This window comes from Hypoxylon fragiforme, assembly GCF_022984875.1.
Source record: "Hypoxylon fragiforme strain CBS 206.31 chromosome Unknown GGS25scaffold_7, whole genome shotgun sequence".
NCBI lineage: Eukaryota > Fungi > Ascomycota > Sordariomycetes > Xylariales > Hypoxylaceae > Hypoxylon > Hypoxylon fragiforme.
In genome coordinates, this window is record NW_026054762.1 from 77,270 (window position 1) to 97,437 (window position 20,168).

The 20,168-nt window shown below is 43.5% G+C and overlaps 8 protein-coding genes across 8 annotated transcripts; 3 read left to right on the forward strand and 5 right to left on the reverse strand.

Annotated features, from left to right (window-relative positions):
* Positions 1 to 138: 138 nt before the first annotated feature.
* GGS25DRAFT_523339 (uncharacterized protein) lies at positions 139 to 738 on the forward strand (the record flags this gene model as incomplete). Its single annotated transcript, XM_049264406.1, has 3 exons — positions 139 to 156; positions 237 to 535; positions 618 to 738. The coding sequence occupies 3 exons, from the start codon at positions 139 to 141 to the stop codon at positions 736 to 738; spliced, it is 438 nt and encodes a 145-aa protein (XP_049114329.1).
* Positions 739 to 809: 71 nt separating this feature from the next.
* Positions 810 to 1,966, reverse strand: GGS25DRAFT_514938 (Aldo/keto reductase; the record flags this gene model as incomplete). The annotated part of the gene is made up of 3 exons (XM_049263035.1): positions 810 to 1,196; positions 1,266 to 1,496; positions 1,568 to 1,966. 3 exons carry the CDS (start codon positions 1,964 to 1,966, stop codon positions 810 to 812), a joined length of 1,017 nt encoding a protein of 338 aa, XP_049114330.1.
* Positions 1,967 to 2,713: 747 nt separating this feature from the next.
* GGS25DRAFT_350834 (kinetochore Sim4 complex subunit Fta4) lies at positions 2,714 to 3,867 on the reverse strand. Its single transcript, XM_049258041.1, has 2 exons — positions 3,347 to 3,867; positions 2,714 to 3,269 (listed from the first exon to the last, which is right to left on the reverse strand). Exons 1-2 carry the CDS (start codon positions 3,732 to 3,734, stop codon positions 2,842 to 2,844), a joined length of 816 nt encoding a protein of 271 aa, XP_049114331.1. The 5' UTR covers positions 3,735 to 3,867; the 3' UTR covers positions 2,714 to 2,841.
* Positions 3,868 to 6,751: 2,884 nt separating this feature from the next.
* Positions 6,752 to 9,544, reverse strand: GGS25DRAFT_350922 (glycoside hydrolase family 3 protein). Its single transcript, XM_049258042.1, has 2 exons — positions 8,460 to 9,544; positions 6,752 to 8,392 (listed from the first exon to the last, which is right to left on the reverse strand). Exons 1-2 carry the CDS (start codon positions 9,450 to 9,452, stop codon positions 6,881 to 6,883), a joined length of 2,505 nt encoding a protein of 834 aa, XP_049114332.1. The 5' UTR covers positions 9,453 to 9,544; the 3' UTR covers positions 6,752 to 6,880.
* A 2,470-nt stretch (positions 9,545 to 12,014) lies between these two features.
* Positions 12,015 to 13,355, forward strand: GGS25DRAFT_497513 (putative NADPH-dependent methylglyoxal reductase GRE2). Its single transcript, XM_049261623.1, has one exon. The coding sequence runs from the start codon at positions 12,167 to 12,169 to the stop codon at positions 13,247 to 13,249; it is 1,083 nt and encodes a 360-aa protein (XP_049114333.1). The 5' UTR covers positions 12,015 to 12,166; the 3' UTR covers positions 13,250 to 13,355.
* A 1,421-nt stretch (positions 13,356 to 14,776) lies between these two features.
* On the forward strand, positions 14,777 to 16,698 carry GGS25DRAFT_351036 (uncharacterized protein). The gene has a single exon (XM_049258044.1). The coding sequence runs from the start codon at positions 15,326 to 15,328 to the stop codon at positions 16,517 to 16,519; it is 1,194 nt and encodes a 397-aa protein (XP_049114334.1). The 5' UTR covers positions 14,777 to 15,325; the 3' UTR covers positions 16,520 to 16,698.
* On the reverse strand, positions 16,599 to 18,599 carry GGS25DRAFT_350989 (CoA-transferase family III). The gene is made up of 2 exons (XM_049258043.1): positions 16,953 to 18,599; positions 16,599 to 16,878 (listed from the first exon to the last, which is right to left on the reverse strand). Exons 1-2 carry the CDS (start codon positions 18,408 to 18,410, stop codon positions 16,678 to 16,680), a joined length of 1,659 nt encoding a protein of 552 aa, XP_049114335.1. The 5' UTR covers positions 18,411 to 18,599; the 3' UTR covers positions 16,599 to 16,677.
* A 190-nt stretch (positions 18,600 to 18,789) lies between these two features.
* GGS25DRAFT_523346 (uncharacterized protein) lies at positions 18,790 to 19,422 on the reverse strand (the record flags this gene model as incomplete). The annotated part of the gene is made up of 1 exon (XM_049264407.1): positions 18,790 to 19,422. The coding sequence occupies one exon, from the start codon at positions 19,420 to 19,422 to the stop codon at positions 18,790 to 18,792; it is 633 nt and encodes a 210-aa protein (XP_049114336.1).
* Positions 19,423 to 20,168: the final 746 nt, after the last annotated feature.

Consider the following 20,168-nt stretch of genomic DNA (forward strand, 5'->3'; position numbering starts at 1 on the left):
ATATATAGTCAAGCGTAAGAACCCTCAAAACCTCTATATCTGGATGCATTCAGTCCTCGGTTCTTGCAAAATGTGAACGATCACAATGGTGCCGCAAGTCTCTTAGAACTGCGGCGAGAATACAAATGGGAACCAAACATGCCTCTCGATAGAGCCGTAAGACGACAGTTGGTGATTACTCCACACAAGCAATACACTAAACACCGACTACCTAGGTATGTACTCACCCAATCCAGATCCGAACGTCCATACTCGGAGCCATACCGGTCCCCGATTTCCTTCGCGCCGGTGCCAAGTTTGGCGAAGAAGGCCCCGTTCCAAGCCTCGATCATATCATGGTTCGCGTAGCCACCCTCCACGCAAGATCGTCTGTACTTTTACATACTTATACGACTCACGGCCATGCTGCTATCTGGGCTCAATACCGCGCTGTCCGTATAATCGTTAACAGCATCCGAAGACGGGCGCTTTGTGTCATGTCGCGTTGCTCGGCGCAGGCTATATCGGTACGCGCACAAGAGGACGATCAACATTGGTGGCGAAGCTGTCCAAACGCACTACGAAATCCTGCCCAAGCTGGCAATGCTCTTGTCATGGCCACTCACTGTTGTTTATAGTACCGAAGGAGTGCCTGCGACTCAGAGACGGTGGTTAAAGGCTAGACTAAAATCTGTTGGTAATGTTCTTGGAGATGCTGCCCTTGACACCGTTGCTGAGCAGGGTGAATTCATATTCTAATATCGATACACTGCGATCCCCATCACTCAATAGCTCAATGCCCTGTCAAATGCTGTTATCTAGTCATTCCATCACTCATGACCAACGACGGCTTTAGGAACATATGGCTCCTCAAGAAACTTGGCCTCCTCACCCGTGAGTGCCTTCCCCTTCCCATCGCAAGCCTCATCGATCCGGGCAATCGAGTTGAAACCGACGAGCGGCACAGTCTTCTTGGTCTTGTGCCACGCTAAAACAACATGTATCATCTTCCAGCCCTTCTCGCTAGCCAGCTTCTCCACCCGCCGGATTATCTCCTCATCAGCGGCCGTGAGCCCTTTGCCAATCGGACTTGGCGCCTTGGCTCGGATCGAGTCCTCGAGGCCCAGGGGGCGGGCCAGCTTGCCGCCAAAGTTGGGCGAAAACGACAGCAGGCCCACGTTCGTGTCGTTGCAATAACGATTCGTCTCATGCTCTTCCTCTCAGTAGCACAGGTTGTAGAAGTTCTGCATGCTGATGAACTCCGTCCAGCCGTTGTGCTCGGCGACGGCCTGCATGCGCGCAAAATTCGTGGCCCACATGGCGCTCGCGCCGAGGTAGCGCACCTTGCCCGACTGCACCAGATCGTGGAGGGCTTTCATGGTCTCTTCGATTGGTGTGGAGGGGTCGAAGCGGTGGATCTGATATAAGTCGATGTAACTAGTGCCTAGACGAGCAAGAGACGCTTCCACGGCGTTGAAAATGGCGGCGCGAGAAAGACCTGTGTTTGATCCGTAAGCCTTGTGTATTTTTATTGTGCTCGTCAACAAGGATGGGAAAGGGAGGTTGGTTGAATTTACGACAGACTTACCTCCTTGGTTGACGTAGTCTTTGCTCTGGCCCATGACCGAATTAAAATAGGGGCGAATATCCCAGTCTCCTCCGCGACATAGACAAAGCACTTGGTCATGATAACGACCTTTTCACGTGGGATGGAAAACTTTTGGAGGGCCTTACCAACGACTTCCTCGCTAAGGCCATTGGAGTACATGTTCGCTGTGTCCCATGTGTTGAGACCTCGATCATAAGCGGCTTTGAGCACCTCGAGAGACTGGTCCTCGTCTAACACCCACGGCTGCCACTGGCTGGAGCCCAAAGACATGGCACCCAGGACGGGTGTAGATATACGAAGTCCTGAAGAGCCTAGACGAACATATTCGACTTTAGTGGCGTCGAGGCTTTGCTGGAGTGAGGCTGGAATGGTGGCCATGGTTGCTTGGATAATGAGATTCGGCTTAAAGTCTTTATACTATTATTGCTTTATGAAAATGCTCTTCATATCTATATGACTTGATAGATAGAGAGATAGAAACAAACAACCAGAACGGCGGAAAGTGAACACATTATTTATATTCCGTAGATTTCTGGCAACCCCCCTTCTTCAACACATATTACCTAGGTACCTGCCTAGGCATTCATTTGAACTTCGTTTACGATTTCTCGGTAGTTCCGCTTCATCCAATACGTTTCATATACCACCAGGTCCGGTGCTGGGGGGATCTACTGCGTCACCTGCAAAACAAGCTGGAGCAATGTCCAGCCCATTCATCCACCGTCCGAGCTCCAATTCGTGTACCTATTGCTACCTCCAGCCTTTCACATCGCTGGCTAGATATAAGCCGACCCCGACCCCGGCTACCCCACCCGGAAGACATCCACCAACATCCACCTCCCCAGGTACGGAGCGGCTCTTGGAGATAACCTTAGAATCCTATCCAAATTCCGCCCCACGGCACTCAGCAGCTCGCGCGTTTCTCCTAAAGGGGTATAGTACAGCTTGCTTGTGGGTTTTTCTCAAATGGGAGGAAAATGTAACAAAAGTAGCTTAAGTTGTGGTATATATTTCCAATAAACGTACCTATTCATTGGGTACCTAATACCGTCTATCGAAGACAGTCATCTATATCGTGAGTATTCTCCGTCATCACGCAACTACCTATTGTTACGACATTAGGGCTGTTCATTTATAAGCATTGTCTAAACGCCAATATCTCACCGATTTCATTCCAAGGTATCAAGACTAAACCCCCTCCCTTACGTGGCTGCTAGGTACCTAGGTATTGCAATGCAAACACCTATTGACCCTTATAAATCATCAAGCAACCTATCGACTTTTTGGCGCTCTACAATCTCCGGGTCCTCCATAATTGCATCCTCGGCAGATTCAGGATGATCCGGCAACTGCGCCACACGGCCAGCAACCCGTACAAGCAGAACACGCATACGCTCGAGCTCCTTCTCGAGCTCCCCGTCGCGGGTCACAAGGTTGGGTTGCACCTTGCTGTTGACCGAGTCGGCACCATCTGACCCGCTAGACGCAAAGGGGGCTAGGGAGTCGCGCATCCGGCGGAGACGGTCGAGGCGCTCTCTCGCTTCCTTGCGGCGAGTAGAGAGAGACGACAGCGAGGCGGCGAGATCGGCGTACCGGTGCGCCTCTGGAGGGTTTGCTTCAGCTTGCGATGGAGAGTGCTGGTCCCAGGTAGGAGGCAAGGAAGCGATGACTTCGTCAGTTGCTAAGGGGGGGTTTGTTAGCGTTGCGTGTTCCTTATCGATGCCTACCTACAGGATGACCTCAGGTAGCCGAACTTACCAAAATCTGCCCCCACTCGTAAGAACTTGGCTTCCTCGTCTCTTTCCTTAACCCCCTCAGCATCACCCTCTTCGCCTTCGCCTCCCTCTCCTCCACCCCCGATGGTGTTACCACGGACAGCCTTCTCCGCGGCCTCTAGATACAAAGCCTCTATTTGTTCGGCGACATGCCGGCTAGCTTGTGGCGCGTACACGCGTCGGGCATGCTGCTGGAGAGTGTGGTTGGCGCGGTATAATACCTCGTCTACCACTCGCTCACTCAATCCTCCCTCGGCAGACCGTGAATTGGACTCCTTCCACGTAGCGCTCGGGGAAAGGGCCTGGCTTAGTTGTAGTGTCTGCGCTGTGAGGAAAGATGATTTATGCGCAAGAATAGTTGGGGGCGCCATTTCATTTCCGCTTTCGTATTTGGATTATGTTATTTTTGTATACCCTGGGTACCTAGTAGGTATATAACATCTTGAAATCGATCCAAACTATACATACATATGCACATGTGTGCAGGAGGTAGATGAACCCAAGTGCCCCCCTGTAGATCACCTCAAACTCCCCCCATTTTAGGCCTAGTGTCCCGCTATAAAGCCCACCCAGAATGGGGCTCGGTCACACGAAAATCCGGAGTTTAGCGAGCTGTAATTGGCCACATGCTTTACAGGGGCCCACCTGATTATTTGAACTTTCGAGTCTTATTTTTTGAGTTTTGCTAGCCCAAGCTTCAAAGCTTCAATCTGCCCAAAACCACACAATCCATCATCAGCCCAAGCTGCCGCTTTAGTGCATCCTATATCATTGGAATCGCCTCAATTAGACCTTCCAAATAATATATGTTTCAGATTGATGCGATATCTGAATCTGAAGTTATTTAAATTTAAAGATTAAGAAGCACCTGAAAAAAGATACATCTGTAATCGGAACCTGGATCACGTGATAACCCTCGGCTAGCGTTAAAAGTACTTGCTTCATTCAACCCCAAATAACTTCGCAACCACCGGTCGCGTTTCTTTGAAACATATATCATTTGGAAGCGCCGATTGAGGCGGTTCTAATGATACTGGTTGCATTAAAATGCATCCATTGAAGGAAAAGTTATTAAGGATAGTATGTTAGAGGCTAGCTGGAGAGCCCGGACCAGCGCTATGTACTAGGGTGCGGATAAGCCTCCGATAGTAATTTGTTTTTAATCAATTAATAATTAAATAAGAATTAATTAAGGATTGATTTATAATTGATTACAAATCAATTAATAATTAATTAAATTAAAATTAAAATATATAAAATATTAAACTTAAAATTATTTTTTAAAGTTATGTTTATAATTAATTAATAATTAATTATAATTTTTTCGTTTTTGAAAAAATAAACCTTAAGAGATAAAAAGTTAAACCTAAGTGTTAAAAAAAATAATTAAGCTTAAGTGCTTATTCGAATAAGGTATAATCGTCGTCTTAAAATAAGGGGAGTTTAAGGTGATTAATAAAGGGGCACTTAAGTTCATTTATATCCTCACATGTGTGTTATATGTAACTTAAATTCATTTTTTATAATTGTTTTAACGGGTTAGCTATGTAAGTCTTAAGGTAAGTAGTAGGTATTTAACCTATATTAATATTTTAATCGCGTCGCGTTGCTTTCTTTAAAATTACCCCTCGATTAAATTTAACATAAAGTAATAGCCTATTATAAGGTATATTATAAGGCTATACACTATATTATAATACCTAAGAAAATACCCTTAAAATCGATAATATAAACATTTAATATTTATTAATAAAACTTTATTAAAAAGGGACGAGTTAAATATAAAGTTTTACTTAATAAAATCGTGTAATAAAGCCGTGTTTATAAGTGAAAATTTCAAGCTTAAACTTTATTTCCCGTAGAAATTAATAAGATAAGGAGTTAAGCTTTTATAACCTTAATTTAACCACTTTTTATTTAATTTTATTAATAAAATAAGCTTAACCTTTATAACCTTAAATTAGCCACTTTTCATTTAATTTTATCCATTTAATTTCATTTATTTAATTTCATTTTTAATAATTAAAGTTAATTAATTTAATTTATCTTTTTAATTTAATCCATTTTTTTTAATTTTTTTATTTTAATTTTTTCTTTTTAACTTTTTTTTATTTAATTTATTTAATCCATTTAATCCATTTTATTAATCATTTTTAACACCACCACTTAAATCTAATATTTTAAGAAATATTTGAAATAATTGATTTATATAATAATGTTAAAAGTAGTGTAAAAGGTGATTTATTAAATTTAAAGGCTAAAAAATAATACACTTAATTAATTAATTAATAATTTAAAAATTAACTTTAAACGTTTCATTTTTTATTAATAACTTAATAAGTTTAAATTTAAGCTAATAAAATAACTTTAATTTTAATAAACTTATTAACGTTTAATTTACCTAATTTTTTACCTTAAATAATTAAGGTATATATTAATAAAACGTGTTTTAAACTAGTTTATATAAGGGCTTTTAACCCTTAAGTTATTATAATTTTTTTCTTTTTTTTTTTAATTACTTTTTAAGTTTTAAAGGCTTTTAAAAATTTTTAAAAACTTTTTAAAAGCTTTTTAAAAGCCACATAACCTTAATTTAATTAATCCATTAAATTAATAATTAATACACTTATTTTAAAGCGGGTTAACCGGCCTTAAAATGCTACGCTGCCGCCGTTATTATTATAACCTACTTTAAAAAAACTTTTAAAGCTTTTAAAAAGGTTTATCCTTAACATTAACATATATTATTAACCGTAAATCCCTTTTAAAATAATCCCATTATTATAAGCGGTTCTTAAATATAATTAACCTTTAATAACTAACTTTTTAAACTTCTTTTTTATATTTATAAATCCCTTTAATTCGATAATTTCTTTTTATTTAATTAAGTTAATCCCAGCCTTAATATTAATAAGTTCTAACGCATAAGTTAATTTAAACTTAATAAATAAAGCCATTTAATATTTTCAATAATATTATATAATTTAAAAAAAAGTATAATTTACTTTTTTCACGTGTAAGTTTAATTCATTTATTACGCTAATATTTTAACCGTTATATAAGTATTACGTAATCCATATTAAAGAAATTTATTATTATTAACGTAAATATTATATAATTAATGTTTAATATAAAAAAAACTTATTATTATATAATTATTATATAATTATTACCTTATTATATCGTATATAAAAAAAAGTGCTTACTTAAATTAACTAATAATTAACTTTTAATTAAATTAAATATTTAAGTAATTTAAATTTATTTTCCTTTTTAAACGAAATAAGCAACACTCCGTAAAAACCGCCGGAGGTATAATTATATATTTAATATTTTAAAAAATAAAAAAATTAAGAAATAATACTTAAAATTAAAATTATTACGAAGCGACGATTTTCCAAATATTAAATTAATAAAGTTTTACTAATTTAAATTACTTGCAATTTGCCAGGTATTTTTTCCCCATCTTAATAACTAATATGTATCTTCGTTGTTTATCGTTAACAATATCTCTCAATTAAATCCCTGACCACCAAAATGTCTTAGACACCTTGAAGGATCCCTTCACGGCCTTCTCATCCTCCACAATACTACAGTTGTTGACTATAACCTCATACTCGCCTTCCTCAGCACACCATTGATCACGTTCCTCATCCCAGTAACTGGCGGCGTACTTCTTTGAAATCTTCACAGTGACCGTCTTGCTCTGGCCCGGTTCAAGTTCTACCTTTGCAAATCCCTTCAGTTCCTTCACTGGTCGGTTTACCTTGGCCTTCTGCTTTGGCGCAACATATACTTGCGCCACCTCAGCTCCCTTCATACCACCCGTGTTCTTAAGCGAAGCAGACACTGTCAGCTCTCCGTCTTCATCGATGATGGAGAAATCTGAAAATTTGAATGACGTGTAGCTTAGGCCGTGTCCAAAGGGGAACAATACCCCGCGATCCAAGAATTCGTAGTAGCGGTAGCCAATATAGATATCTTCGCCGTAGATCACGCGGCCACCTTCAGTTCGGTAGTTTAGGAAGGCCGGGTTGTCCTGTACGCGGACTGGAAAACTCAGACTGAGCTTTCCTGAGGGGGAAACATCACCGAAGAGAATATCTGCAATCGTGTTTCCAGTCTCGTTGCCCCCATACCAAGCATGAACGATGGCGCTTACATCTCTAACCCAGGGCATCTCTACTGGGGTACCGGATTGCAGAACGACAGCTGTGTTGGAGTTGGCTTTGGCTACGGCGGTAATCAGATCATCTAAGCCAGGGGGCAGTTTCATGTCGGTACGGTCATGGCCTTCGGTTTCCCACTCGGCATTGAGACCAGCACAGACGATGACTTGATCAGCATCCCGAGCCAACTCGACAGCCTGGTCAATTGCAACTTTGGGATCGAGAACTTTACACGCACCAACCCTAAGTGCACCGCCTGGAAGGAGAACAGAGCCGTCCGCGAGCTTGGAGGTTGGACTCGATCCGAATGTGATCTTTATGTTGTACGTCTTGCCCTTTTTCAACTTGTAGGTGCTCTTCTCCTCTACCGTGGCGCTGCCGAAGAATGCCTCGCCCAACCTTTGTTTTGTTGTGTTATCAATCACAAGCTCGTCGTTGATATAGAGGTTTGCCGTTCCAAACACGACCACGCCAAATTCCCACGTTGCATCTTCTTCTGCGATCAGAGATCCTTCAAGCGTCGCATACCAGAGGGGGCCTACGATGTGGGGATTTGCGTAATCGACTAGAAGCATTTCTGTCTTCAAAATCTCTAGTTCATCGACTGGTTTTCTACTCGGGGCTTCCGGGCTCTCTGCGTAGACCTTCATCGTCACCCCCTCATTTCCCTTGAGCGATTTGGTGGAATTGCCGAGGAGGGGAAGCAACTTGTGCGAATACTGGCCGATGGTATAGCCAGGAGGTGAGGATAGTTTGCTGCTTATACCGTCAAACGGAGTCACGGCATAATAGGCGGCCAACGACGCGGAACCTCCTCCGTGGTATGTGGCAACCTTCGCATTAGGTCCAATGACGACTGTCTGTTAGAGCAAACGTATTAACCATCGATACGAAAAGACACCCGGAGCTTGATTTTGGGTATCATACCTTCTTGTCCTTTTTCAGAGGCAGTACACCTTTGTCGTTTTTCAGTAACACGATGCTTTCGTTTCCTATTCGCCGTAACAGCTCAGCCGTCTCAGGAGTATCCCCGGTTTCCTCCGGGGCATTTTCTTTAACGCCGCTAGCTGCACACTTTTTGACAAATTCCAGCATTGCTCTAACTCGTTGATCCAAGACGTGTGTTCGAACTTTGTCGGTTGAAACATTGAATTTGAGCGGTTCACCCCTGAACCGTGGCGGGCCGGGCATCTCGAGATCAAGGCCAGCGTGTGCTGCCTCGGTTGTGCTATACGTACCATACCAATCACTCATAACCATCCCATCCCAACCCCAATCTCCGCGCAAGATTTTGTCCAACAGCTTTGGGTTCTCGCTACAGTACGTTCCATTGACTCCATTATAACCTGTCATGAACGATCCAGGATTCGAATCACGAACCACTAGCTGGAACGGTAACGCATATATCTCTCGCAGTGCTCGTTCAGTTATGATGGCTTGTACAGCATTGCGCTTATGTTCATGATCGTTGCAGACAAAATGCTTGATAGTTGCTTGGATTCCTGTCGATTGAATTCCTCTCACAATCGCGGCGGCGCCTAGACCAGCTAGGATGGGGTCCTCACTTATTGACTCGAATCCTCGACCACCAAGAGGACCTCGCTGCATGTTTATGGTAGGTCCTAGAATCGCATGCGCTCCCTTTAACTTGGCCTCCTCTCCCATTTTCTTCCCTGCTTCTTCCAGGAGCTCTTGGTTGAAGGTAGAACCTAACGCTGTTCCACAAGGAAAGCACGCGGCCTTTACACCGTTGAAAAACTTGGTACCGCGGACACCATTAGGCCCATCACTCAAGCGCAGAGATGGGATCCCATGCTGTGGAAGGCCTTTCGTATGCCAAAAGTCGATTCCTGCGAGAAGATCGACTTTGTCGCTCAAAGAGAGCTTCTTAAGGACCTTTTCTACGTCGATATCCGCCATTTGTAATACAAATCTGTCCGATATAATCGAGGACACGAGGTAAGAAAAGAAAAGGAGTAAGGTAAGTAATGGTGTCTCCTATATCCTATATATGGAACAAGAAAAAGAGAGAAAAGAAGAGGAGAGGAGAACTAGACCAACAGTCTTGCTCTGTCGAGTACGAACCTATTACCACCTTTATAGCTCAATAGCTCCAAGGCAGCCCCGCTGTTAGGTACCTCGCACTACTCATTTGCAGCATGCGATACGTTCGAACCACGAAATCCCAACCAAGACAAGGCAGCTTGACCAAGCAGAATATGAGGAGATTCTTGTAGCTTGGCGGACAAGTCCCGGGGTAGGTAGTACTGTATAAGAAGAATAAGGGCGGCTTATTGGTGCCGCCTGATGATTTGCGACCCCTCCAAGCTCTCGGGGGTTCCTTATACCATCCGTAAACGTATGAATTGTGACCCTCGAGACCGGAACACGATCGGGGCCAAAGCATGAATTGGGAGAATGGACGATGGTGAAGCGCTGATTCAATAGAGTTTAGATCTGCACCGGTTTACGGCCCGATAAAGCCATTAACGTCTCTCTCCTTTGCCGTAGATCTGCCAGTAGTGATCCTACCATCAACCGAATTGGAATAGGGGTCCATTTGCTCAACAGGGAATCGGCATGTACCTGCAAGGAACATGGTCGCAATGAATCTAATGCAGCAGCAGTAGTAATGCTATCCCACCGAGTAAGTAAGTATTGTCACCATTATTCACCCGAGGTACCTATACGCGTATGTAATGTCCAACATTGAAGTAACTAATCCCACTAGAAAAGTTGTCGAAGGCCAGGGAATACTTCGCAACCTATCCCGAAAGACCTCTTAGCGGTATCATGAATTCAACGTAGTCTGATGATGAAAGAGTGTGACAACGGTGAACTTGATGATAGGTGATATTAGAGGGAAGATACCTAGGTACTAGCCTAGTACATATACCTGATGTCATTACCTAGCAAGGTTATCCGACGGAACTACATAGTTCTTGAACTGTTCTTCTCATGATTACTCATATGTAAGTAGGTAGGTGGGCAGCAGCTCGACCGCAGCACCATCCATGTTTGAAGCCTGCCCCGAAGCCAAAGCTGTGCTCGTTCGGCAAGACTACCTAGAAATAATGGTGGCCATGTCTTGAGACTGAAAAATCATGCATGATTTGTTTACCCTTTGCCTCGACTCCCTGGGCCTTTTTCGCCCGGCAGCTTATGGGCCACCAAGCTGGGTACGCGATGAGATATATAGCTACCTACCTATGTAGGTAGGATTCGGCTTTTATTCAACGCCAGGACATAAAGGCAAACATCGAGACACACGGCAAGGAATCTTGCTAAGGACGTTTTGGGCACTCCTTTCCCTTTTTTTTTTTTGAATAATCAAAAGGCACATATGGAAGGATTCCTTCTGGGGGGAAAGAAAAGAAGAACAAAATCGCAAGGCGCCATGTTTGATGTTTGCTTGATCCGAGCTTGCCCGGCACCAAGTAAATATTTACGTGCATAGGTATATGAACGCCACCAATTTCCTTTGCTGCACAGCTACAGATAAGGCACGCCTCCGAGGGCATCCAAGCACTTAGCCAATATGTATGACTTGGGATTTGGGTGAAAATATCTGGAGGTTAGTCGGACACATACATACCTAGGTTTGGTATATAATAACTCCTATTTCATATTTAACTCCTATTTCAATAAACGCTTGCGTATCTAGCTGGTCGTGGCCCACATTTCTACGCTTAAGCACCTTCACTTTGTTGCGATACGTACATCTAATAAGACGATCCAAGAAATTTTACAGGCAATCCATCTTTAAAACATCCATATCACAGTGTAATAGCTATAGCCGTTATGTAATACGATGGGCAGAACGGGATGGCAAACCATGTTTGGGTTGTTTGCTCGGCAGCTCGGGTGACCCGGTGCGCGCCCGAGGAAAACGGTTTCGGCCCGCTTCCCGCTCAGAGCCCAACCAAACTACCGAATCAAAGGTCGGAGAGCTATTTCCTCAATCGGGCGTCGGTATTCAATTTCCCAGAAAGTTCGGACATAAATAGGCGGTAGATCCTTCTACCTATTTACTTATATAGGGGGAGGGGGACCTTAAGGCCTGTGCGAACGGCGAGTTGTGCTTCATTATTCATGATGTGAAGTGATGGTACACACCTACTTAGTAGGTAATCAGGAAGTTGATTGGCAGTTGCTGTTGTTCGAGCCATGGCCTATCAATGGATTTGATATGGCCCCATATGCTATCCACAGCTCATGGATCAACTGCTTGCTTTGCCTGTCATTAGGATAGTGACACGCAAGTGTGATGCGGACAGGGCGGACCGAGGGTATACCCCTCCTCTCGCGGACACCCAGAGCTGCCTTTACCAGGTAGCTCTATGCAGCAAAGACGGGCCAAGTATGAAATATAGAATTAAAATGGCGATCTTTATGGTAGGGCCCATTGCGTCAAATCCTAGACTTGGGATAGGAATAGTGGCTCTCGGGTATCATATAGTAGTGTATAAATGACCCCGCGGTGTTGAGAGTTGGATGTTGGTTGTCTCGAATATTTGATACTACCCTCTATAACTACACTATTAGGTACCTTCATATTGCGTCTAAGTGAACTCACTACTTTCTCGAAGACTAGACCAACGAAAAATATAGTTAGACAGAACAATATTAGCAAAATGGCAACCTCCCACCGAATCCTTCTTACGGGGGCCAACGGCTATACCGCACAGCATATCCTCTGGGAACTCCTCGAAGCTGGACACTCAGTACGCGCCACCGCTCGCTCGCAGTCCAAGATCGACCTTATCAAGAAGTCATTCAGCAAATACGCCAACACGCCCAAGCTAGACTTCGGCGTCGTGCCGGATATCACCGTCCCCAAGGCCTTCGACGAGGTGCTGAAATCTACGCCCCCGTTCGACACAGTTGTCCACACTGCTTCGCCTTTCTTCCTCACCTCGACCGACCCCACCGTATACCTGGAGCCGGCCATCAAGGGCACCACAGAGATCCTCGAGAACATAGTCCGCGTGGCGCCGACCGTGAAGCGGGTCGTCATCCTGTCGTCGTTCGCGGCCGTCGCAACGCTGCACGAGAACCCCATCTCCGACCCGCCCAAGGTGTACAAGCGCGACGACTGGCTGGCCACGACGCTCGAGGAGGCCAAGCTCGCCACCAACCCGGTGGTCTCGTACCCGGCCAGCAAGAAGCTGGCGGAGGAGGCGGCGTGGAACTTTGTGAAGGAGGGAAAGGGCAACTTCGAGCTGGTGACGCTCGTGCCGGGAGTCATCCTCGGGCCCGTGTTCGATCCGAAGCAGATCGAGGATCCCGAGACGCTGAACTTCAGCACGTGGCAGATCTACAACATGCTGCTGAAGCCCGGCGTGAAATCGAGCGACCCCGTGCCGCCGACCAGCATCTGGCAGTACGTCGACGTGCGTGACCTGGCGCGCGCGCACTTGCTCGCGGTAACGAAGCCGGAAGCCGCCGGCAAGCGATGGATAACGGTCGGGGGTGAGATGAGCCATCAGGAATGGGCGAATTACCTACGGGAGGCGCTGCCAGAGAAGAGCGACGTAATACCGATCGGTGAACCGGCGAACATCGCCAAGCCAGAAGGATGGTTTACCTACAGCGCTCCGGAGACTGTGGACGTGCTGGGTTTGACTTATAGAACGAGAGCAGAGACGATCAAGGATCTAGCACCTCAGCTGGCCGAGTTTGCTGCTAAGGCTGCTGCTGCTCCTGCTGCTGCTTAGATGTACTTTATAACTTAGGTAGAGACCTACATATGTAGTTGAAAAAAGATAAGAAGCAGATAGTTAAAATACCTGGCAAATTATAAGCAATTTAAATTAGTAAAACTTTACTAATTTAATATCTGGAAAATCATCGCTTCGCAACAATTTTGATTTTAAATATTATTTCTTAATTTTTTTATTTTTTAAAATATTAAATATATAATCATGCCTTTAACGGCTTCTATAAAATATTACTCGCTTTATTTAAAAAAGAAAATAAATTTAAATTACTTAAATATTTAATCTAATTAAAAGCTAATTATTAGCTAATTTAAGTAAGCATTTTTTTTCACGTATAATATAATAAAATAATAATTATATAATAATCACATAATAATAAGTTTTTTTTATATTAAACATTAATTATATAATATTTACGTTAATAATAATAAATTCCTTTAGCATGGATTACGTAATACTTATATAATGGTTAAAATATCGGTATAATAAATAAACCAAACTTATATATAAAAAAAGTAAATTATACTTCCCTTTAAGTTATGTAATATTATTAAAAATATTAAATAACTTTATTTATTAAGTTTAAATTAACTTATACACTAAGACTTACTAATATTAAGGTTAAGATTAACTTAATTAAATAAGGAGAAATTATCGGATTAAAAAGATTTATAAATATAAAAAAAAGGTTTAAAAAACCAGTTATTAAAGGCTAGTTATATTTAAAAACCGCTTATAATAATAAGATTATTTTAAAGGGGATTTATAACTAATAATACATATTAACGTTAAAGATAAACTTTTTTAAAAACTTTAAAAACTTTCTTAAAATAAATTATAATAATAATAACGGTAATATAATATTTTAAAACTAATTAACCCGCTTCGAAATAAATATATTAATTATTAATTTAATGGATTAATTAAGTTAAGGTTATGTGGCTTTTAAAAAACTTTTAAAAAGCTTTTAAAAACTTTTAAAAGCCTTTAAAACCTAAAAAATAATTAAAAAAAAAAAGAAAAAAATTATAACAACTTAAAAGTTAAAAGCCCTTATATAAACCGGTTTAAAGTACGCTTTATTAATATATATTTTAATTATTTAAAGTAAAAAGTTAAGCAAATTAAGCGTTAATAAGCTTATTAAAATTAAAGCCATTCTATTAGCTTAAATTTAAACCTATTAAGCCATTAGTAAAAAATAAAACGTTTAAAACCAACTTTTAAGCTATTAATTAATTAATTAAGTACATCGCTTTTTAGCCCTTAAATCCAATAAACCATCTTCCACACCACCTTTAACACCACCATATAAATCAATTATTTCAAATATTTCTTAAAATATTTAATTTAAGTAATAATGTTAAAAATAATTAATAAAATAAATTAAATAAATTAAATGAATTAAATAGAAAAAAATTAAAAAAAAAAAATTAAAATAAAAGAATTAAAAAAAATAGATTAAATTAAAAAAATGGATTAGATTAGTCAGCTTTGATTATTAAGAATGGAACTAAATGGATGGAATTAAATAAATGGAATTGAATAAAAAGTGGTTGAATTAAGGCTGTGGAGGCTCAGCTCCTTATCTTATCAGTTTCTGCGGGAAACAAAGTCCGAGCTTGAAATTTTCACTCATAGGCACGGCTCCACTACACGATTTTATTAAGTAAAACTTTACATTTAACTCGTCCCTCCTTAGTAAAGTTTTACTAATGAGTAAGAATTAAAAGAAGTATTACATTTCATCATATATCATATTTCGCTATCGCCGTTATGTAATACATAACCCCTGACCCCTGGACCCCTATCTATGACCAGGTAGGTACTATACTTCACACCCTAAATGTTTGCAACCTCGTCATCCGGCGTGAATTTTCAGCTCTTGCTTCTTTTTCCATGTCAATACTTTAGGTGAACATCTCATGTCTTCATTGAATATTCACCTACTATACGGTCCAACATATTCAAGTGCACACCTACTTTTTTACCTATTTACCTATCTTATCCCTATCTTGAAATATTATCTCATCCCTTATTTAATTTAATTAGCCTTGCCTTCCTCTCATCGTGATGTCGGATGATTTCCGAGCAATGTTGGACGCTGCTGCTGAACGTTTGGAGTCACAGTTCAGGGCTTTTTCATCCAACCTGAGCACCCAACCAGACCGTGACCGCCATCCCAAAGAGCAGACCAGTAGGCACCGGCGCGCTTCAGAGAGCGGGAAGCCCACCGCAGCGAAGGATCCAGCTGGTTCTAACACAGCCCCAACTGCCTGGAAAGCCGCCCTCGAGGTCTTGCCAGACGAGCTAACCAACATGCCTCTACCCAGCAACCCTCTCGCCCGCGCTCTAGCCGAGCAGCCCACCGTGCGTGAGCTGGAGTGGAACACGTACCGGTCGCAAAAGAATTTCAAGCCGCGGACCACGATGGACATCACCTCCATCATGATCTACCTCTCGGGGAAAATCAGCGCCGACCCGTGCCGAAACTGCCGCCTGATGAACAGGCCCTACGCGCGGTGCGTCGTGCCGTCGCCCGCGGTGCTCGCGCAGAGTAGTAGTCTGCGGCACGCGTGCGCGAACTGCACGTACCAGAGCCAGCATCAGCGGTGCACGAATCTGCCTATCGAGAACGAGGAGCTGGCTACGAAGACCCGGATGGCTAAGTCCGCATTCAGGATAAAGAACGCGACGCCCGTTAAACCTGTCGGGCGGAAGCCCAAGTCCGTCACCAGGAATGCCAGTGCCAAGTTTAGCACCAGCAACAACAGCCCTACATCAAAGCACAGGGCAGATTTCAAAGACATGATACACAAGCAGTCAGCTGCTGCGAAGGGTAGTACATCGGGGACAGCTTCATTTACCGAGAAGCTCCGTCAAGCTCGTTCGTGGTCCCCTTACTCCCGGCAGCAGATGAACGCAGAGGTGATGCAGTGGCAAGCAGCCATCATGACCGTTGAAGCAGAAAATCCCACTTCCACCTCATCGTTCAACAGCCCCACACTCGCAGGGCGACAAGAACTCGAAATGAATCGGCTACTACCAGCTCCTAATTTCGGTCGACGTCAAAGTGGTAGCGTATCAATGGACATGCCATCTTCGTTGCTTCCCCCCACTCACCCGGTTCCATCCGTAGCGAGTTCTTCGGTCGAGGAATATCAAGGGGAGGTAAGTTCACAACGGATAGATGAGGGCGATGGTCAAGAAAGTGACAGTTGCGATAGAGACGGCGAAGGTCTTCGCGGGTTGGCCGTTGCAATATGAGGCCTGTGACAGGGTATGAACCTGAATGATGATAAATTGCCATGACATTATAACTAAATGCCTATCAAGGTACACGACCTCTAGACTTTCCTAGAGATTATCCTGTCACACTTGCTGTCAATACAAGATACCTAGTCATCTATCTACCAGACGTGCCGCTATTTTTCGCCTGGCCACTTTGACTCGTGTGTTCCTCTCAAGCAACTGCCAGAATCGTATTCCAGCTTTGTCGTCTCGTACGTTGCTGCTGGCCCAACAAATACCATCTCCTCGTCAGGCACGCCAAGGTGAGCCTTGATGGTTCTGAAGTACCTTGGATCTACTACTTGTGGTGCCACTCTTGGCAGGGTACTGGTTAACTATGTGGCCGTCCGAGGTTAGTAGGTTGTTATATACGAGCAGTGTGATCACATAAAGACTTGGTGATACTTACAACTCTCATTTGCCTATGTAGATCATCATAATGTCTGAATTTCATATTCGGCCACATTTCGCGCAATGACTGCTGTACCTCTGGGCTTTGCGTTCCGAGAGACATCAAGAAACTGTTCAGCTGGTTCAGAGACATAGAGACGAGATAGTTGCCCCCTTTTTTCGACCGTTGGTACAGCGCGTTCATGATACCTATGCACCCTACGATTCCGGTTTGGAAGTCGGAATTTGGTAAGAATGGCATCACGGGCTCGTCCATGTCCCACATACGAGCGAACAACCAGGCTATTCCTGTCACCGCATCGCTGATCTGCTGCCACCCGCTGCGATGCTTCCATGGGCCTTTCCAGCCGTAGCAGTTCTCTCGAGCATATACTATACCTTTCCCCCTTCTCTTTGCCATCTCAAGTACGTAGGTCGGACCAAACCCCAGCTTCTCCAAAACGCCCGGACGGTAACCATCCAATACGACATCTGCGTCTTTGATCAAATCCAATACCGCGCTCCGTCCTTCCTCGGTTTTCAGGTCGAGGTGCGCATCCCGCTTGCCAAGGTTACTCTCGAATAGCACGATGCCTAAATCCGGCAGTTTCGTATTAGAAACTCTGACGACGGTGGCACCGAATAGCGCAGCGAGCTTTGCAATCGTAGGACCAGCGATCGCTCGGGTTAGATCCACAATCTTGATGCCTTCTAGGGGCCTATACGTTTCCGTATTAACCCTTGGCCACGGAACTGGCGGCAACTTCTCGCTAGTAAATTCCTCCAAGGTATATAGCCCGTCGTCTGCCACGGCTTTGCCTTGCTCGCTCTCCTTGTATTCTTCGGGTGTGAGGCAAATCCCCCCTGCTTGTCTCCAATATTCGTTCGCTTCAATATCCAACCACTCTGCATCAAACTTCTGTGCCCCTTCAGAGAGTCCATCAATGGCATCCATCTCGTCAGCCACATCCCGATGCAATGGAAGGCCTAACATTCGCAGGCTTCTATCCGAATTCAAGCCACCATGTAGATGAAACCAGCGACCATCACGTGTCGGGTAGACGTTCGTGACCAACCTGCGCCAGTGTGTGAACTGGCGGGTAGTATCATAGATCGAATACCTCTTCACGAGCTCGGGATCCGAAATAGGCTTACCACCGACTCGAAGTAACAGAAATGAAAAGAGAAAGATGGAGGCGACATCACTATTGACGACGACCTTTTGCTCGACCAATCCGTAACGTTCGGAGGCGATGGTGTTTCCAAAGGTGGCAAGGAGCGCCCATAACGCAGTACTGGACTCGGTACATTTCACTGGTGCTGGTAAGAAGGGCGTCGTCAGGGCCGAGTTGTCGAATGAGGTACGTTCCGCTGCATCCTTCACCGCAGAAGGAATTTGTAGGCGCGCATCTTTGAGTAAGACAGAATGGAAAATGCGCGAAGCTTCCTTTTGAATAGTGTAATGATTATCAGTCATTGTGATACGTTTTGTGCTTCATTTCCTATGTAATCATAGCTCACTCGGATAGTTTTTGATTATGACTTCGTGCTTACCTTCGTTAGGGAGATACCAATACTTACCAAAGTATCCTGGGTAGGTACTGTGTAGGTATTTAAAATCGGGATGTAACAGTCCGTTCCTAATTCCCAAGACACTGCGGGGGAATATGGAGAGACCTCATCTAAGTAGGACTTTATCCGCGGTTATGGTCTCGATCATAGTAGACGAGGTTATTGTCGGTAGATGGATAGGTAAGTAAGATTTAAATCCCGTTTAGGGTGTTGGAATATTCAGGTGGTCCGGAATCTCCCTGTTGAACTGGATCCACTCGTTGGGTGAGTGAAGCGTGGTCAGCTTATCTAGGGAGGTTCCGGTGGTCTTTTCGGAAGTCATCGTGCCGGGGAGAAGATTCAGTTGGGGCTTTGGTTCTCGGCTTTCGTCGAATCTGCTTTGCGGATTTCACTGCAGGTCTTCTACTGGGAGACCTGATGTGAAGTGGTGGTCGAGTAGCTGCTTGGGTTTGAGAGGAACTACCCTGTAGAGTTTCTTCCAGATTAGTGGTCAACCGAGTCTGAGAGGGATTACCCTGTAGAGGTTCTTCTTTTGAGTCAGGAGTATCTCTCCCGGGCGACGAGCTGCCGATGCTGGGTGAAACGCGCGGGGTAACAACCTCGAAGCCGAAATATTCAACTTCTAAATCGTTAGGAGGTGAAATGGGTGAAACGTCACGTGAGTTTGGCGAGCGGGGTTCCGACAGGGTAGCAGGTGGTGAGTAGGTGGTTTCCTCGCTGTCAAAGGTTTCAAGGTTAAAATCTTGATGTAAATCGTCGATTTCTTTGATCTTGTTGGTGAGAAACGGGAAGTTGTGCTCGTTGAGAAATCTGAGGAAAGTTGGTTTTTGTAAGGGTCTTTTCCGCAGGTTATATCTCCCGTTTTCCCTGCTGCCACCGGCGTTATTGTTGTTTGGGTTGTTTACTGTCGGATCCATCTTGCTAGCTGGTTACCTAGGTGACGAAGCAAGGGATTTTTGTTAGTGTCAGTGGCTTTGATGAAATAAATTTGTTGGGTTTATTCGGCAAGTCCGATATGGATAAAATTTGAAGGGATGAGTTGGTCCTTAGCTCTCACGGTGTTGGTTTTCCGGAGGGCTCAGGAGTCGTATATTTTGTTGTATTAGAAGAGTACATATGTAAGTTCTAGTGGTAGCTACTGGGGATGTAGATAGTACATATATGCCACAGGTGTGGGGCGGATGTTACAAGCCACCCTATACTAGCCACCTGAATATTCCAACATAGGGGCAATGAATGCTTAAATGTGACAAAAGCCATAGGTGCCTAGGGTAAAATACATATATAGCAGTCGGGCAAGTGCAATCATTGCTATAGAAACTCTACAAACTTGATACCAGGTTAGCACCTTCCATAGGTCATTACTCGAAGGTTTTAGGGGGCTACGACTTCCATACCTACCTAGTACTAAGGTACCTTACATCATTGAGCTTCGTATGAAGAAGCGGCAACCAGATCCCACAAACGCTCCCTTGCCTTGTTCCAGGAACTGTATATTGAACTGTATATTCCATGAGCATCATCTGATTGAAATCTTGTAAAGAATTATCAAGTTTTCCTTGTTTCAGAATCCTGGACATGTTAGCCAATCCAGGGAGCTCCTTGGCTCTACTTGAATGGATATAATGTTCTAAGGGTTCAGAATCTTGGACTTCTTGGGGAC

What these genes read in the sequence shown, in the direction of transcription:
- GGS25DRAFT_350834 (XM_049258041.1), bottom strand. Translation starts at nt 3,734, where the DNA reads ATGGCGCCCCCAACTATTCTTGCGCATAAATCATCTTTCCTCACAGCG. An exon ending in ACGAGTGGGGGCAGATTTTG is followed by an intron (nt 3,270 to 3,346) that starts GTAAGTTCGGCT and finishes ACCCCCCCTTAG; the next exon opens with CAACTGACGAAGTCATCGCT.
- GGS25DRAFT_350922 (XM_049258042.1), bottom strand. Translation starts at nt 9,452, where the DNA reads ATGGCGGATATCGACGTAGAAAAGGTCCTTAAGAAGCTCTCTTTGAGC. An exon ending in CTCTGAAAAAGGACAAGAAG is followed by an intron (nt 8,393 to 8,459) that starts GTATGATACCCA and finishes TTGCTCTAACAG; the next exon opens with ACAGTCGTCATTGGACCTAA.
- GGS25DRAFT_497513 (XM_049261623.1), top strand. Translation starts at nt 12,167, where the DNA reads ATGGCAACCTCCCACCGAATCCTTCTTACGGGGGCCAACGGCTATACC.
- GGS25DRAFT_351036 (XM_049258044.1), top strand. Translation starts at nt 15,326, where the DNA reads ATGTCGGATGATTTCCGAGCAATGTTGGACGCTGCTGCTGAACGTTTG.
- GGS25DRAFT_350989 (XM_049258043.1), bottom strand. Translation starts at nt 18,410, where the DNA reads ATGACTGATAATCATTACACTATTCAAAAGGAAGCTTCGCGCATTTTC. An exon ending in TACATAGGCAAATGAGAGTT is followed by an intron (nt 16,879 to 16,952) that starts GTAAGTATCACC and finishes ACGGCCACATAG; the next exon opens with TTAACCAGTACCCTGCCAAG.